This window comes from Babylonia areolata, chromosome 23 (genome assembly GCF_041734735.1).
Source record: "Babylonia areolata isolate BAREFJ2019XMU chromosome 23, ASM4173473v1, whole genome shotgun sequence".
NCBI classification, from domain to species: Eukaryota; Metazoa; Mollusca; class Gastropoda; order Neogastropoda; family Buccinidae; genus Babylonia; species Babylonia areolata.
In genome coordinates this window covers 25372741-25390445 of record NC_134898.1, presented here as the reverse complement: position 1 = coordinate 25390445, position 17705 = coordinate 25372741, and the positions used below count along the sequence as shown (strand labels likewise).

Genomic DNA, 17705 nt, shown 5'->3' with positions numbered 1-17705 from the left:
CCCATATCATCTCGCCCCCGTCCTGATCCTCCCTCAGTATCTCCCCCTGGCCTACTGTCCTATCCCCCCCCCCTCAGCCCCCCCTGCCCTCTCTCCCTCCACCCATCCTAACCCCCGTCCTAATTCTTCTCCCATCCCTCCATCTCCCTTGTCATACTCTCCCTTTCCCATCCCATCTCCCCGCCTGTCCAACTCTCCCATCACCCCATCTCCACCCTGTCCTACTCCCCCTTCCAACTTTCCCTCAACACCCCCCCCCCCCGTCCTACTTTCCCACTCCCCCCTTCTCCCACTCTTACATCCCCCCACCCCCACCCCGTCCTACTCTCCCTCCCTCCTTTCTTACTCTCCTTTTCCCCCATCTCCCACATGGTCCTACTCTCCCTCCTCCATCTCCCCACCTCTCCTACTCTCCCATCCCATCTCCCCCCCCTGTCCTACTCTCCAATTGCCCCATCTCCTCCTGTCCTACTCTCCCTCAACCCATCTCCATCTCCCCCATCATCCCCCCTGTCCTATTCTCCCTTCTCCTCCCGTTACCCTGAGCCCGACTTCCCCTCCACTGCCCATCCCCCTACCCTTTGTAGCAACCCTCCATTTGACACAATCACCTGCACACGCTTCTGAAAAAAAAGGGGGGGGGGGGCATAAGATCTGCAAAGAAGAGAATTATTGATGTGATCCCCTCCCACCTTTCTACTCCCCATGTCCTACTCTCCCACCCCCATCTCACCCCTCTGTCCTGCTCTCCCTTCCATCCCCATCTCCTCCACAGTCCTACTCTCCAACCCCCCATCTCGCCCTCGTCCTTTTCTCCCTCAGTCCTGTTCTCCCTCCTCCATCTCCCCACCTCTCCTGCTCTCCCGTCCCACCTTCTCTCCCCTGTCCTACTAACTGCCCCATCTCCTCTTGTCCTGCTCTCCCTAAACCATCTCCCATCTCCCCCCCCCCCGTCCTACTCTCCCTCCCCCATCTCTTTCCTCGTACTATACTCCCCCCACCATCATCCCACTCTCCCTTTCCCCATCCCCCCGTCCTACTCTCCCTCCCCCGTCTCCTACTCTCCCTCCCCATGCCCCCCCTCTACCACTTTCTCCCCCTCCCCCCAGATGCCCCCCCCCCTGTTCCCCTCTCCTTTCCTCCCATCTCCCCCCTTGCCCACTCTCCCCCTATCTCCCCCCCCCCTGTCCCTGCCATATACCCCTGTCCCCCATCTCCCCCGTCCTCAGTACTCACCCACCCCACAGCCCCCTGTCCTACCCCTCATAACCCCCTGTCTTACTCTCGCACCCCCCCCCCCCCAATTCCCACCCAGTACTACTCTCCCCGCTCCCACCCCCCAAAACCCCCCACCCCCAATCTTCTCCCTCCCCCTTCCTACTATCTCGTTCGCACACCCTCCTACTCCCATTACCCCCAATCTGACTTCCCCTCCACTGCCCTACCTCCTACCCCCTGCAGTAACCATAATCACCTGCGGATGCTTCACAAAAAACAGAAAGAATAAAGAGCACACATTTTCCTTTCAAGAATGGGAGAGTAGAAGTATTGGGTGTGATCATCTTCTGGGCTTTCGCCACACAATGGGCAAGGAGAAGTTGCAAAGTCTGAATCAAACCATCTTCTGCTGGCATTCAGTCCAAGTGCTCTCAATCTGAGCTTCGCAAAGCAGATTTTATACCATCTATTTGTTACGATCTTAATATATTTCTCAGTTTGAAAAATTGATTCAAATGAATAGAACCATTTATACCTATCATTGTTTTCTATTTTTGCGTGGCAGTTTTGTTTGCAACATGCTATAAGTCTATCTTTAAATTCCGATACAAAGCCGCTCTCGTGCCCTAATCCTTGGCACATCCAAACAAGACCGAATCCATGTTCAGTTAGTGTTTTCTTGATGTGGAATACCCAGTTCTGTTTGCCCTTCTCCTCTTGCAGCAGCAGCATCTTGTATGCTTGTCTACACAAACGTGATGTTGGCAGTCTTGTTAGTTTGAGCCAATATTTAACAACTGATCTAATATGTAATGGGTACCTGTTGGTTTCGCCATACATTATAGTGCTTAATGAGTGTAATGGGACACCAAGAAAGAGGTTCATTGCAAATGTATGTACCTTTTGGTTATTTGGCATGAGTCCCCATATTTCCGCTCCATAGTTCAAGGCTGGTTCAATTAATAAAGTTTGCATGACGAAAAGTTTCCAGAAAACTGTGCGTCATTCGAACGCAGTCTCCTGAGTGATTTTATAATTTGGATTGCACATTTTTTTCCCTTTTCTTTTTGCTTCATCCCACGCAGACATCAAAAACTCAATTTTGTTGTGAAAAACATTCCTAAATATTTAAATGTATTGGTTACTTTTATTTCCCAATCACCATAGCACCATTTCATGAGTCGAAAGATGACCTCCGTTGCGGAAAACTATAAAATTGGTCTTATCGAGATTTACTCTTAGTTGTAGTCTGTTTCTTGCTTAAGGGCATTTAAATGATTTTGTAACCCTATGGGTGTGCCAGACAAGAGAACAACATCATCAGCAAATAGCATTAGGAACAATTCTCGGTCGTTGCGCCAGGTATCATTTGTATTCCACTGTGTCCGTCTACCCTTCTTTGATAACTCCAATGCCAATTCATTGATGAAAAAGGAAAACAGCTGTGGGCTTAGCATATAACCTTGTTTAACCCCTCGTGAGTGAAAAATGTCTGAATAAATACCTTTGTCACGAACACATACAAGTACAGAATCGTAGAAGCTTTTAACGGCCATCAGTGTAAAACTTTCCATGTACCCCGCTTTTTCGAGAGAGAGAGAGAGCGTTCCCCCGACACGCACCGAGTCGTGATGAGAGCCGCGTCTATGTCCGTGTAATACGGCCCGTGTAACTATAACTACAATACAAGGCAGTAGCGAGCCCACACAATAGCGGGCCCCAATACACGTCGGTTGTAAGAAGCGGAGAACACATAACACATTGATCATTCCACTGGCACTGACAACCCATCTCGGCTTTGATCAAGCAAAAAGCATTATCAGTCACAACTGTTTACATACATGTGTATCAGTTTGTTTGTTTTTTTGCTTTTTTTTTTTTTGGTTTGTTTGTTTGTGTGGGTTTTTTTTTTCTTTTGTTTTTTAAATAAATCTTTTTGAGAGGGAGTATCGATCGATTCGGGGGAGTATCGACAGGGGGGAGTATTGACACGGGCCGGGGAGTATCGACACGGGGGAGTATCGACACGGGCGGGGGAGTATCGACACCGGCGGGGGAGTATCGACACAGGGTAGTATCGACGGACTGGACACGGGGGAGTATCGACACGGGGGAGTATCGACACGGGCGGGGGAGTATCGACACGGGAGAGTATCGACTCGGGGGACTGAGTATCGGGCTGACCGGACCCCGTTTTCAAAGGCGGCGTGGTTATTAGTCAGAAAGACCACGATCATCTCGACTGAATATGCTGGTACGGTAGTAATCTTGTCGATTGCAATCTTTAGCCTATTTCGTGAATTAGAACGATATTATATGAAATAAGATCAAGGTGTATGCATCTCTTGGCCCAGAAATGTGTATCTGTTCTTCGCGAAAAAAAAGAAAGAAAAAAAGCCGGGGCTAATTTTGCTTGAGATCAAGTTTTCGATCGTATTAAGCACGGGAGACTACTCTAACGGTCTCCCGGAAGCTCGGTGAAAACATGGCTCTCCTTGGGCAGGTGGCTAGAGGTTGGAGTTCCATTCTCACAAAATTTCAGCTTGAAGGTATTGATTTTTGTCATTCGTGTCAGTGCCAACTACAGCTGTTTGGTGCGTACATGGCATGTCTGTTGTGTATTTTGCAAAGATTGCATGTGTCATATTGTCGGACGCAAACCGATAATGATTGATCAGAGTACGCACGCGAACAATACAGTATATTCCACACGCAGTATACTTCTTTTTATGCACAAACACACATTATCTAAACGTCTTGATATGAACGTCAGTAATGGAATTTGCACACACACACACACAGAGGAATACCCACCCACCCTCCTCTCCTGAGCGCACATGAATGCATGCGCAAGCGACTGTGCATACACTAGGACCACACGCGCACATTCCCCCATGCGCGCACATGCAAGCTTACGCACGCAAAATTCTACGTGCAGACACTAGTATCACAGAGAGTAACCTGCACATCAATTGGCACATTAACACAGGGCGTCCACGACCTGAGAACAAGCATCAAGCGACCAAACTTGACATCACTGGAAGCAACAGGCTATGTCATGAAGAGGCCACTCATTGAGGTATTTTCAGTATCGCTGGCCAACTTCTGAGTATAGTCTACAAAGACAGAAAACATGTACCTGACAAAAACATGTTTTTAAGCCCTGACATAGTATAATCAGCAGGGCAAATGAATAAGCAACAGCAAAAAGGATGCCCTTACATTAGGCAGGGGTGGGTCCTTGTTTACTCTCATCAAAGCGTTCTATTATTTCTGACGAAAAGTAGTGTCCTGTCAGTAATAGCCACAACCCCTCCCCCCCACCCCCAGTCACCCCCCCTCCACCCCCCACCTCTCTTTTATTCCCCTTTGCTGTTAAAGTTTCTGTTATGACAACAGCTGGAGTACTGGCTCTTGTTAACACCTACAAATCCAGATTAAGGTCCATGATGGGACAAGGAAGCTGGAGGTTTTTTATTCTTTCTTTAATTTTTTTTAAAGGCTGAAAAACTGTTCAGTACTTGATGAAGTTGGCTGGGGAAACCTGAAGTAGAAGAAGAGGGGGAACAGTTACTGTCAGCTTGAGATATACATACTAACATAGGAGATTATAACATCCTCCAATGTTGACCTTATTTTCTTATTCTTTTTATGTTTTTTTAAACCTTTTTTTGTTTGTTTGTTTGTCTTATTTTTCTATTTTGATGTGTGCTGATTTTTTTTTCTTGTAACTAGCATTTATAATAGAAAGATTATAAATTCAAGAATAAAGATATTAATTCTGCACATATTTGATAAATATTGTTTCACAGCAGACTTGTCATTTGGTGGCTGTACAAGCTTTCCATCATCCAGACCAACCTATATTGTGGTTCGTCTGTCAGGATCGACGAGGACCATCTAGTCATCCTGGAGGTGGGTGGGTTGGGCTCTGTGGGTGCGCAGATGACTGGTCAGGCCAATCCGCACCCGGAAGGGTTCTGACGCAGTGTGGACAGGGGATGGTGGCGGCTGTCGGGGACTTGCTGGCACTGCTTTCCTGGCCTGTCTGCGTTGCTCTGCTGCAGCGATTCTATTGGCCTCACGGGATTTGGCGCCTTTGTGGACAGCTGACGCCACTTTGGTCAGTCCATTGCATTCAGCTCCCATGTGTCGTGGCTGATGTTGAAGGCCTTCAGAGAAGCTTTCAGAGTGTCTTTGAAGCGCTTCTTTTGGCCTCCATGGGAGTGCTTGCCATGTTGGAGTTCGCTGTACAGCAGTTTCTTGGGGAGCTGGTTGTCTGGCATGTGAACTACATGGCCTGCCCAGCACAGCTGGGCCTGCATCAAGATGGTGTAGATGCTGGGCAAGTTTGCACGAGTGAGCACCTCTGTGTCAGGGATCTTTTCTTGCCACTTTATGCTGAGAAGTTTTCTAAGGCTGGTGGTGTGGAAGTGGTTCAGCTTATTGGCGTGGCGTTTGTAGACCGTCCATGATTCACATCCATAGAGCAGTGTGGTGAGAACTATGGCCTTGTATACTTTGAGCTCCAGGGTGATGCCTCTCCTGTTCCAAACGTTCTTATGGAGTCTGCTGAAGGCAGCGCTGGCTTTGGCGAGTCTGGCATTCACCTCATCATCGATAACAACTGTGCGAGAGAGTGTACTGCCCAGGTATGTGAACTTGTCCACCACGTTCAGTCGTTGCCTGTTGATGAAGATGTTTGGTTCAATGTAAGGCTTTCCTGGAGCTGGCTGGTGCATCACCTCAGTCTTCTTTGTGCTGATTGTGAGGCCAAAGTTGTCACAGGCAGCAGAGAACTTGTCGACGCTGTGTTGCATGTCAGCTTCGGAGGCAGCGTTGAGAGCGCAGTCATCAGCAAACAGGAAGTTGTTGACGGTGTCTGTCCTCACCTTGGTTTTTGCTTGAAGCCTCCTGAGGTTGAAGAGTGAGCCATCTGTGCGGTACCTGATGCCAATGCCTGCGTCAGCGTCTCTGAAGGCATCTGTCAGCATGGCTGAAAACGTGAGACTGAACAGGGTGGGGGCAAAAACACACCCTTGCTTGACTCCGTTGGAGACAGGGAATGGTTCTGAAGTCTCTGAAGACACCTGGGGGAGTCGGTCGATGGCTTCATCATTGATGGCGGAAGGGCAGTTCAGTACGCTGTCAGAGTGTTCAGCCCATCTCTCAAGGATCCCGCCTTTGTCAGTGATCAGGGTAGAACCATCAGCACTGAGGAGTGGAGCAGATCCGGAGGTGGTGGGACCATAGACTTCTTTCAGGCCGTTATAGAAGTTCTTAATGTCGTTCCTGTCTGCAAACCCCTGGATCTCATCAGCTTTGTTGCTTAACCAGGAATCCTGCATCTGCCGCAGCTTCAGCTGGATGGTGCTGCGTGCACTCTTCAGTATGTCATTCTTTGACTGTGACTTGGGATCTTCAATGTGGGCTCTGTAGGCTTGGCGTTTGTCTTCTAGCAGCTGCTTGATCTCAGTGCAGTTCTCATCAAACCAGTCTTTGTGCTTCCTGACAGAAGGCCCCAGGCACTCCATGGCAGTGTTGTACACCGTCTCATGCAGTGCACCCCATGCTCCCTCCACATTCTGGTTGTCCAGCACGGTGGACTCAAGGCGTTCCTCCAGGGTGTCAGCAAAGCTCTGCTTGATGTTGCCTAGCTCCAGCTTGTTGACATTCAGGCGTTTGGGTGCTTTCATGCCCTGAGGCCGTCTCTTGGGCTGGATGCGGAGGTTGAGCTTGGAGACGATAAGGTGGTGGTCTGTCCAGTACTCAGCGCCGCACATGGCCCTCGTGACTCGTACGTCCTGCCTGTCCCTCTTCCTGACGATGACAAAGTCGATGAGATCCCAATGCCCAGAGTGAGGATGCATCCATGACGTCCTGTTACGGGTAGGGAGGCAGAAGATGGTGTTTGTGATAAGAAGGTCGTGCTCAGCACATGTCAGGAGAAGTAGTTGGCCATTGCTGTTACAGTTACCAACCCCATGCTTCCCAATCACGCCTTCCCAGGAGGTGCTGTCACAACCAGCTCTCGCATTAAAGTAATCAAGAATGATGAGCTTGTCTGTGTTGGGAACAGTGGTGATGACAGCGTTCAGGTCCTCGTAGAACTTGTCCTTGATCTCATCCGGGTTGGTCATGGTGGGCGCGTAGGCACTGACAATGGTGGTAAACTTCTTCCCATTGCATATAGGGAGTTTCATTGTCATCAGGTGATCATTCACTCCTTTCAGGGGGCCAGCCAGCTTGCCAACGAGGGTTGTCTTCACTGCAAAGCCAACTCCAGCCTCATGTCTCTCCTCAGGTCCGCGACCACTCCAAAAGAAGGTGTCGCCTGCGCCTCGCTCACAGAGTTCGCCTTCTTCTGCCAGTCTGGTCTCATTTAAGGCAGTGATGTCAATGTTGTACCTGGCTAATTCACTCGCAATGAGTGCTGTGCGTCTCTGTGGTCTGGCTGAGTCGCCTCTGTCCAGAAGCGTATGCACATTCCATGTGGCAATGGTCAGTGGGGTGCTCCTTGTTTTCTTCTTTCTTTCCTTTGTGTGTTGACCGCTTGAGTTGGGTCCCCGTCAGCCGTGGTATGCTGACTAGGGTGGTGTGGAGCAGGCAATGTTTAGGGCACCTTTTCTAGCCCCTTCCTCATGCCATGGAGGTGAGCAGTGCTGTCCTGAAGAGGGCTGCTCAGTCGCTCAGGGGGCTGCCGATCTCCACCGCTGCTCCAGTCGGTGAAAAACGACTGCCAGTGTACCCACACCTGTTGTTTCGTCGCTCGCCTGTCGCCACAGGGCTTGGGGAAAATGATGGCATGGGATGAAGGATGACTGATGACTTGCGCGATGACTGTGTTTATAGTGAGGAGGAGTTACGCACCGTTGACCTCACTCTCTTGTCCGAGACCGTCTGTATCCAGTGGCAAGATGAGGTCAAGACGAATGGAGATGGAAACGGATGCAGTGGATGACCAGGATGTCCTATGTGCCTCATCCTGCCCTCAGCACTCCACAGTGCTCTGCTGCAACTGCCTTCCTCTCCGTTGAACCATGAAGGTTTCTTCCGCAGAGTCCGCCGGATCCAGTCGCAGAGTCCGCCGGATCCAGTCATCACATGCTTGGGAAGACAAGCCCTAACTCACCAAGGGTTTGAGACCCGTCGGCTACCCTCACCTAGTTTAGCCAGCCTGTTAAAGCCCAGGGGTTGGGCGCTGCCGCATGCTAGCAGCTTCTAGGACCCATAGGTGAGAGCTGGGTGCCGGTGGGGACCAACAGAGGATGAACCACTCCCGGAAGAGCGTGACAAGCCCCCCCTCTAGAGGCACTACCCCTCCCGTGCACCCCCCTAACCCCCAGGTTACTGTATGTATATTAACAACAGTGAAAACAAAAGATATATGATGCTAACAAGCAGTGTTATGCATTATCACAAAAGTAGATACAAAAGCTTGGTAACAGTTTAAAGGTCTCCTTCCCCACAACCCCCCACACCCCTCCAACACACACACCCTTTTTTTTTTTCGTCCTTAGCTGCTGCATCTGCACTGAGTGTTCCTGTGAGATCGTATCGTTCACCTCATGACACCAAAGCAAGGCGTGCTCGGGAGCTGAGGCCCCGCAGAAATTATATGCTAGAGGAAGAGGTGGAGCAGCACAGGAAATCTCTTCGGGACAGAAATGAAGCAGCCACTGATGAGGTTGAAGTTCCAAAGGATTTCAGGTAAGGTGTAATCAAGGTATGGTTATTTGTATTGTAATAATCATTCTTTGTCTGTAAATAGAAGAAATGTTGTTGTTTTTTGCTTTTTTTCTTTTTGCTTTTTTTTTTTTTTTTTTTTTTTGCTGATCAGTCATGCATTGTCCCCAAGGTGCAGATAAGAACATGCACAGAGATTTCACTGCATAGCATTGAAACCACTGGCTCATAGCACCATGTCCACCACACTATATATGGATAGATAGATCTATAGGTATACTTGTATCTATAGATTAATAGATGGAAAGACAGACACATGAATGAATTAATAGCTAGAAAGACAAATAAATGAATAATCCGGCTGAATAAGTCAGCATTTAATCAAGTGTGATAATCATAATGTCATGGCTTCAGTTCCCGCTGTTTCAAGAACAGGCTGAATTTCACATGGACCATTGCAGATGTCCATTTAATTACACACATGTTCAGAGTCGTGATTTACCAGTCCCGGAGTCCATTTTTCTGTCACTTACAAAATACTGGTCGGTACTGGATGCAAGATCCGTGCCTACATCCTTATCCCATGAACAGAGAAAACCAGTAAACAAACAAAACAAACAAAAGCACTGGCTGTGGGAGTGCAAATGTAACCAAATGATATTACATAACAGTATTCTGAATGTTTGGTTTAGAACAGGGATGGGAATTGTCTTTGAAAGTGCAGGTTTCCGATGATGTGAATGACCAGAAATGAATTGTCAACAGGATAAAACAAAACACACATGCATGCACACACAAAGTTATTCTCTACTGGTGAAAACCTGCTGGAACCATGTCAACAAATTGAAACCGGGGTCTGACCATAGAAAATGCTAAATACAGCTTGTGCAAAACAAAAGAACATTACAATAGCAGATGGTTAACCAGTCCAATATACTATGTTTAGATGTCATAAAAACCAAATTTTCTTCAAAAGTGACTTGCATTTGTTGTAATGCAATTACCTCCATGCATCTCACCTATGAATAGGAACAGCTAAAAACATTTTTATTTCATTCATTTACCAAATCTGCAGTTTACTCTGCTTCCATTTGAAACATTATTATATATATGACAATCAACATATGTTTGAAATACTTCATAGTTTAATTAGAAGGCTCATTGGCTCTCAGTTGTTATTTTGCTGGCTGAGTAGTTTGTTGTTTTATTTTATTCAGACTTTTTTTTGATGTGTGATGCAAATTGAGGAGAGAACAGGGAAGGTAGTGACAACTTGAGTCATGAATGGGGTGGAGAAAGGGATGGATTTTACATTTTATATGAAAATCACAATTGTGGATAGACATCAGACTAAAGAAGAAACACACACTCACCTCATTGCAACATACTACCATCAGTTCACACACACACACACACACACACAGAGGAAATGATTTACAGTGCACATTTCCCCTTTCACTCACTGCCAAACACCCACACACATAACCATCACACAACCAAGATCAAGGGAGCAAATTTTTCTTGCCATGCCAACATCTTTTCAGGTGTGCTGAGCGAAACAAAGTGTGTAGTATCTAAATTTACAGTGTATGTCAACACAACATTAGCACTCTTGTGTCATTTGACACGGGTTGTACATCAGGTTAAATGCAGATGCTTCTCTTCATTGAGTAGCTTGGACAAGCAACCAGTGTATTGCTCATTGAAGTATTTTTACAGTAGGAATGCAGGGTGAAGTTGAAAGTGTTTGTTTTTAGGGGGGTTTTGTTGTTGTTTTTCTCAGACATGTGATGCCAGAATTTCTACCCACCACCAATCCCTTGCATCGCGATCGTATCAGGGAAAAGCTGGAGCGCATGGACATGTTTGCTCGACGGGCCTGCATTGACATCCCCGAGTTCTATGTTGGTAAGCTCAGAGAACTTTCAGTGAAAGAACAGTGATGTATCTTTCCAGGCATTGAAGATATAACTTCATCATAGATGTCAGCGCATAATGATATTGTTTTGAACATACTCTGTGTACAATTGTACATATTCTTAGCAAATTCAGAGAACGTAAAAGTATAATACACACCCATACACATGTCTTGAATCTCAATGAACATATTAGCAATGATTTTGTCATTTTAAAACTTTTTTGTCCTCAGAAAGGTAAATTATACCAGTTGCTTTCTGCAGTTGAAAGTGTATTTAGATGATTTTTCCTTGTACACAGTAGTTGAAATTCATCCCATAAAGATCAGATCAGACTGGTGTTACTTATTATGTAAGCTCTGAAATGTAAAGGGGAAAAATCTGGCACGTAAATAAACTTCAGGGAAACAGTACTTACACTATATTAGTTCATATGAATTGTGACACAAATGGCCAAAAAAGAAAACGGAAATCACTTCAGACGAAATTTGGTCACACGTTTTCCAGTCCCTTGTTCAGGTGGTAAGTTGTTGTGATTTCTCAGAAGACGAAGTTGGTGGACCACAACAGCAGCGATCACACAGAAAATGAGAACAGCTGAGAACAGTTGCAGTTGTAAACCCCCACTCTCCAAGTGGTGCCCCATCCTCTCACTCTGTTATCAGTGTTAAGTGTAAGATATCCAGTAACATGACATGCTGCTCTGTAAGTTGTATGTTGCTTTGTAAGTTGTATGTTGCTCTATATAACTATAGGTTGTGTGTTGTACATTGCTCTGTAAGTTGTATGTTGCTTGGTAAGTTGTATGTTGTTCTGTTGTTGTGTGTTGCTTGGTAAGTTGTACATTGCTTTTTAGTTGTATGTGACCCAGTATGTTGCTCCGTAAGTTGTATTTTGCTCTGTAAGTTGTAGGTTGCCCAGAAAGTTGTATGTCACTTTGTATGTTGTATGTTGCCCAGTATCTTGTATGTTCTGTAAGTTTATCATTTAAGTTGCTTTGTAAGTTGCTTTTAAGTTGTGTTGCTCTGTAAGTTGTATGTTACTCAGTTTGTATGTTGCTGTTTAAGTTGTATGTTCGGTGTTGGCAGATTCATGGGGTATTATTGTTGGGAGGACGTGGTGGCAGTCTCATCGATAGTTCCTTGTGGACTGCTGACACTAGAACCTCAGCAGATGAGCCCGGGTGTGACCATGTATGGGAGACTTGCAATGAGCAACATGAGAATAATGCCACTTGAAACAGTGAGGCTATAGGACAGAAAGGGGGAAAAAAAGTTGATCTGTAAGTTATGTGTTCCTCAGTGAATTGTTTTTACGTTGCTCTGTAAGTTGTCTGCCTCATTGTTGTTGTACCAGGCAGCATCATGGCGGTGACCATGGCGGACCAGCATGCACCAGGAAAACAGAACCGCTTTGTGGGCATCTGCATCCAGCGTGGAGGTGTGGGTCTGCGTGCCCACTTCACACTGAGGAACGTCATTGACGGGCAAGGTGGGGGGCGTGTCTGTGCCTGGGAACAGAAGTCATAGCTGGCTTGTCTTGTCTTGTCTTGTCTCTTCTTAAGTACTGCTAGCAAAAATATTAAAAGGTTAGACATTGTATACAAGTATGCACGCATGTACATGCATGTGTGTATTTTTTGTATGTGCTTACAGTGTGTGCTATTCTTCTTCTTCTACTTTGTTCGTGGGCTGCAACACCCACATTCACTCATATGTACATGAGTGGGCTTTTACACGTATGACCATTTTTTTTCCCCATAACCCACGGAACGCTGACATGGATTACAGGATCTTTAACATGCGTATTTGATCTTCTGCTTGTGTATACACAATAAGGGGGTTCAGGCACAAGCAGGTCTGCACATTTATGTTGACCTGTGATATCATAAAAAATCTCCACCCTTTACCCACCAGGCGCCGTTACTGATATTTGAACAGGGGCTCCTCAGATTTTAAGTGTGTACTATGAATCTGTGTATTTGTGTGTTTGTGTGTGCGTGTGTGAACCACAGATCTAATTTGGAAGTATGTTAGACTTGGAGCAGTGCAGTGTTGAAATCAGTTGAAAATGACAAGTGGTCTTCACATTTGATTTTTTTTTAAGTGAGATCAGAAGTTACACAGTATTTATGGCTCGAATCTGGAAATATTTGTATGATGTAACTGTGTTAATTAGTGGCGTGCTGGCTTGAGTTAGAGAATGTTCATATGATTCAACCTCCTGGTGATATTGTTTCCAAGGTTTCTCTGAAACAATGATTAGTTTTAGTGATTTTGAAGTGTGTGTCTGGGAATGGAAGAGTCTGTCTTTATCCGTAATAGTCTTTCTTATGAGTCAGTTTATTAGCTGTTATTTATAGAGTTGTGCCTGTTCATTAATTCCATCCATTTACCCCACAAGATTTTTACTGTTTATTCTGACTGTTCCAGTAATTTTCATTCTTTAAAATTCAGTCCCTATTTTGTTTTCTTTTTTGCCATACCATGCCAGTTTCCCAGCTTTTGTAGTCATGGTAATTGAATCAGAGTTACTGGTTTCAGTGATGTGTATCTCAGCACTGTTTTGATTGATCTGGATACTTATATAATGCCTGTCCTCTGTCAGAGGCCAGTGTCTAAGTGCTTTATAAACATGGAGTCATTTGCACAACAGGCTGCCCACCTGGGTAAAACCAGTTGACAGCTGCCTTTGGGCACTCAGCATTGGTTTCCTGTGTCATCCAGTCAGACTTCACTTAGACACATGAAAGCATGCATGCATTGTTTATCGTCTCATCCGAATGCCGAGCACACTCAAGGCCTAGTGGAAGGGGAAAACATCTCTGGCAAGTTTGATCCTGTACGCTCGGATTTCCTCACTTTACAGGTGGACGCGTTACCACAAGGCATCCACTTTTCTTTGGAAAGAATGTAAGAACAGTGGTGCCAGAAGTGTCTGCATGGAATAGGCAGTGGTGGGTTTGTCACATCACCAAGTACAACAAAATTTATCGTGGCATGTGTTAGTGAAACCTGGAAGTACACATACATAGTACATACACATGGCATGTGTCTTTACAGATGTCAGTGAAACCTCAAAGTACACAGACACATGGCAATGTGTCTTTACTGACAGGTGTCAGTGAAACCTTAAAGTACACAGACACAGTGACAGTGTGTCATTAGTATACTGACAGGTGTCAGTGAAACCTTAAAGTACACAGACACAGTGACAATGTGTCTTTACTGACAGGTGTCAGTGAAACCTCAGAGTACACAGACACATGGCAGTATGTCTTTACTGACAGGTGTCAGTGAAACCTCAAAGTACACAGACACATGGCAGTATGTCTTTACTGACAGGTGTCAGTGAAACCTCAAAGTACACAGACACAGTGACAATGTGTCTTTACTGACAGGTGTCAGTGAAACCTCAAAGTACACAGACACAGTGACAATGTGTCTTTACTGACAGGTGTCAGTGAAACCTCAAAGTACACAGACACATACATGGCTGGCATCCCCACCACCTCTTCCTTCCACACCATGTCAGACATCAGTCTGTCCGTAGTTTGGACAGGCCACACCTGGGGCACAGCTGGAGCCATTAGCACAGGATCGGGATGGCCACAGAGTGCTTGTTGGTGGCCCTGGTCCCAGACAGGGTGACAGGTGTAGGTGAGATGGGTGAGCTTGATAAAGAATGATTGAGAACTGAGAGAGAGAGTTTCTTTAAATTTTTTATTTTATTGCGTTATTTGATTGTTGTTGCCTGTTTCAGGTGTGGAGATCCGGTTTGACATGTACAGCTCCAGCCTGCATAAGATAGAGGTGCTGAAGCTGGAGAAACGACTGGACGAGGAGCTGTTCTACCTGCGAGACGCCCCTGCAGAGTACAGCACAGTGCCCCTGGACTTTGAACCTGTGCCTCTGCCCAAGAGTGCATCTGTACCTGTCAACCCCATCAAGGTCAGCTGGTGTCTCTTTGTGTGTGTGTATCTGTGTAAGTTTCAACATATGTATTCATTTTCTCTGTTAATACTTCGTCTTTGTGTGAGCATCTGTGTAAGTTTCAACGTATATATTCATTTTCTCTGTTAGTACTTTGTGTGTGCATGTGTGTAAGTTTCAACATATTCATTTTCTCTGTTACTACTTTGTGTGTGCATGTGTGTAAGTTTCAACACATTCATTTTCTCTGTTAATACTTTGTGTGTGTATCTGTGTAAGTTTCAACACATTCATTTTCTTTGTTAATACTTTGTGTGTATCTGTGTAAGTTTTAACACATTCATTTTCTCTGTTAATACTGTGTGTGTGTATCTGTGTAAGTTTCAACACATTCATTTTCTCTGTTAGTACTTTGTCTTTCAAAACTTACTTTTGCTAATCCATGGCAATGAAAACACATAAAGAACCTGCATGAAAGTTTTTTGTTTTGTTTTTTACTCATTTCTTTCTTTCTCAGTTTCAGACAGTGAAAAAAGCCTTGTGAAGAGCACTTTTAACACACACACACACACACACACACACACACACACACACACACACACACATACGTACATATGACAATGAAAACACTCAAAGAATTTTGCATGAAGGGGTTTCTTTTCGTTTTTTTCTCCGCTTTTCTTTCTTTATCAATTTCAGACAGTGAAAACAGCCTTGTAAAGAGCACTTTTATCACACACACACACACACACACACACACATGTGCACACACACACACACACACAAAATAAAAGAAAAAAGGAAAGGAAGAAGAAAAAAAAGAATGTGTATTTGCATGTAACTGTGGCAAAAAGAAGGGGGGGGGGAGATTACATAGCCTCACAACAGTTCTCTGTGTGTGGTTATACAGGTGAAGCTAAACCCGCGGCCGTGGCTGGAGCGATGGGAGAGGTATGACCTCAAGGGCGTCCAAGACCTGGGGCTCCCCGAACGCTTCTACAGGCGTGCAGAGGAGGTGGCCAAGCCATGGGAGAAGTATGACATCATGAAGCACCATCGGGAGTCGGTGGACGAGTTGGAGGTCGAGGCTGTCATGAAGGAAGCATACAGTCAGACTCTAAGCACACGCAGAGCGCGCGGCAAGCAGAAGGCCAGCTTAAAGAAAAAATAGTACCTTGTAATGCATGACCTTGAGGATGCTGTTTGCTGCTGCTTTATGAAGATGGGAGTCACACTGAAGGTTGAAATAAAAAGTGGCTGTTTGGAACGTGCGTTTGTATCTTCTTTTGCTATGTTTATATCGTAGTCTTTATGTTCCTGATGAGTGTTTGTTTTTTTGTGCTCAACCTTCAGATTTTTTTTTTTTTTTTTGAAAAGAAAAATGTGTATTATGAATCAGATGAAACAGCAATAAAGAGAAGTAACTCTCTCCATTTGCAAGGTACATAACTTCAAGTTACTGCTGCTTATGTTCCCAATTCATTCATACCTATTTGCTAGCTGAATCAACTTAAAGCTGTGTACCTTGAAAATGGAGAGACTTCTCTTAGTTGTTGTTTAATCCTTTACTCTTTTAGTCCTGATCCTGGATCCCTCGTGCCTTCATGGCTCGCCACACCCAGGTCTGTTTTGTCACAGATACTGTGTCAGAACATGTGAGGAGCTTTGAATGTCAGATTAACACTGTCTTTGCCTCTTTCACATGCACAAAACCTCTCTTCAAACACACTCTCACACACTGACAAGACACAGCAAACATGTTCAAGAGTACCTTCTCCTTTTATTTATCCCTTTAAGTCGTGACACACAAATTGATGACATCATTTCATCGATCCTTATGTGTGTGTCATTTCGGTAAGTGGACACTTCCACAATTGTTCTAGATGATTATGGTGTATGTTCATACAGTTAGTTCCTCTCATCGTTCATCACACCAAAATAAACCAAGGGTTCGACCAGGCATGAGCAGAGTCCAAATGCCAGTTTTAGCATTAACTGCAACCTCACCTGAAGACTGGAGTTCACTTTAAATAAAGTCCATGCTGCACATGCCTATTCTGTAAAATGATGTCATGAATGGACAATTTAAAATCCATGAATAAAGATGTATGATGATTCTTGGATTTTTTTTAACAATGTTCCATGTTTCATCAATGAGAAATATGAAATGGACATTGTTTACAAAACTAGAAAACTCCATTCTTTCCTTTTTCTTTTTGCAGAAGGGAATTTTACACACTTGGAACACACCAATATCTTCTCTCCTGTCTTACGCATGCCTTCTCCCATTTCAGCACATCCTGTCTTTGCACATTTGGATATGTTTCCTCTTTCCTCAAACATCCATGTCTTGACAGATGATATAGGCCACAAATACTACACAATATATAACTCAAAAATGCATTTATGTCTGTGTGTATGTACATACACAGAAGACAAGTGTCCACACTTTTGCAACCATAGATATTCTTTAAAATTCTCTCTATATATAGAAATCTCACACATTAACACAAATCTAAACATCCACATGTCAACATAATGTTTTAACAATGTCAAACAATTTAAAAAAGTGGGTAGATAAAAGCACATAAACATCACAAATTTTAGTTTCTTTGATCTAGAAATGAAATACAGAAAATTAAACATCATTCACATTACCACTTTTCTTTACTTAATTCATACAGACAGCAGGGTTGTTTTTTGTTGTTGTTTTTGTCAAGTTTATGCATACATAATGACTGCAGACAACAAAGTACATACATTTAAGACAAGCTCCAGAATGAACCACCACTCAGCTGCCGTTGGCTGCGTTGTCGTGCTGGCCTCTCTTTGGAGGAACAAATTAATGGCAAACAAAATACTTGTATGGAACATTTTAATATCCACTCCCCTCCCCACTTCACCCCACTCCCTTCAGCCCTTTCCCCTTTCCAATTTCTTCTCCCATGGCGCT

The 17705-nt window shown here is 44.8% G+C and overlaps 1 protein-coding gene across 1 annotated transcript; it reads left to right on the top strand.

Moving 5' to 3' along the window:
* Positions 1 to 3681: 3681 nt before the first annotated feature.
* Positions 3682 to 16019, top strand: LOC143297794 (large ribosomal subunit protein bL19m-like). Its single transcript, XM_076610290.1, has 6 exons — positions 3682 to 3767; positions 8739 to 8928; positions 10688 to 10812; positions 12177 to 12311; positions 14583 to 14770; positions 15663 to 16019. Exons 1-6 carry the CDS (start codon positions 3704 to 3706, stop codon positions 15921 to 15923), a joined length of 963 nt encoding a protein of 320 aa, XP_076466405.1. The 5' UTR covers positions 3682 to 3703; the 3' UTR covers positions 15924 to 16019.
* Positions 16020 to 17705: the final 1686 nt, after the last annotated feature.

Excerpts from the sequence above, each read along its gene's own strand:
- LOC143297794 (XM_076610290.1), top strand. The coding sequence starts at position 3,704 with ATGGCTCTCCTTGGGCAGGTGGCTAGAGGTTGGAGTTCCATTCTCACA. Across the intron at positions 8,929-10,687 it reads GAAGTTCCAAAGGATTTCAG|ACATGTGATGCCAGAATTTC; the intron begins GTAAGGTGTAAT and ends TGTTTTTCTCAG. Across the intron at positions 12,312-14,582 it reads GAACGTCATTGACGGGCAAG|GTGTGGAGATCCGGTTTGAC; the intron begins GTGGGGGGCGTG and ends TGCCTGTTTCAG.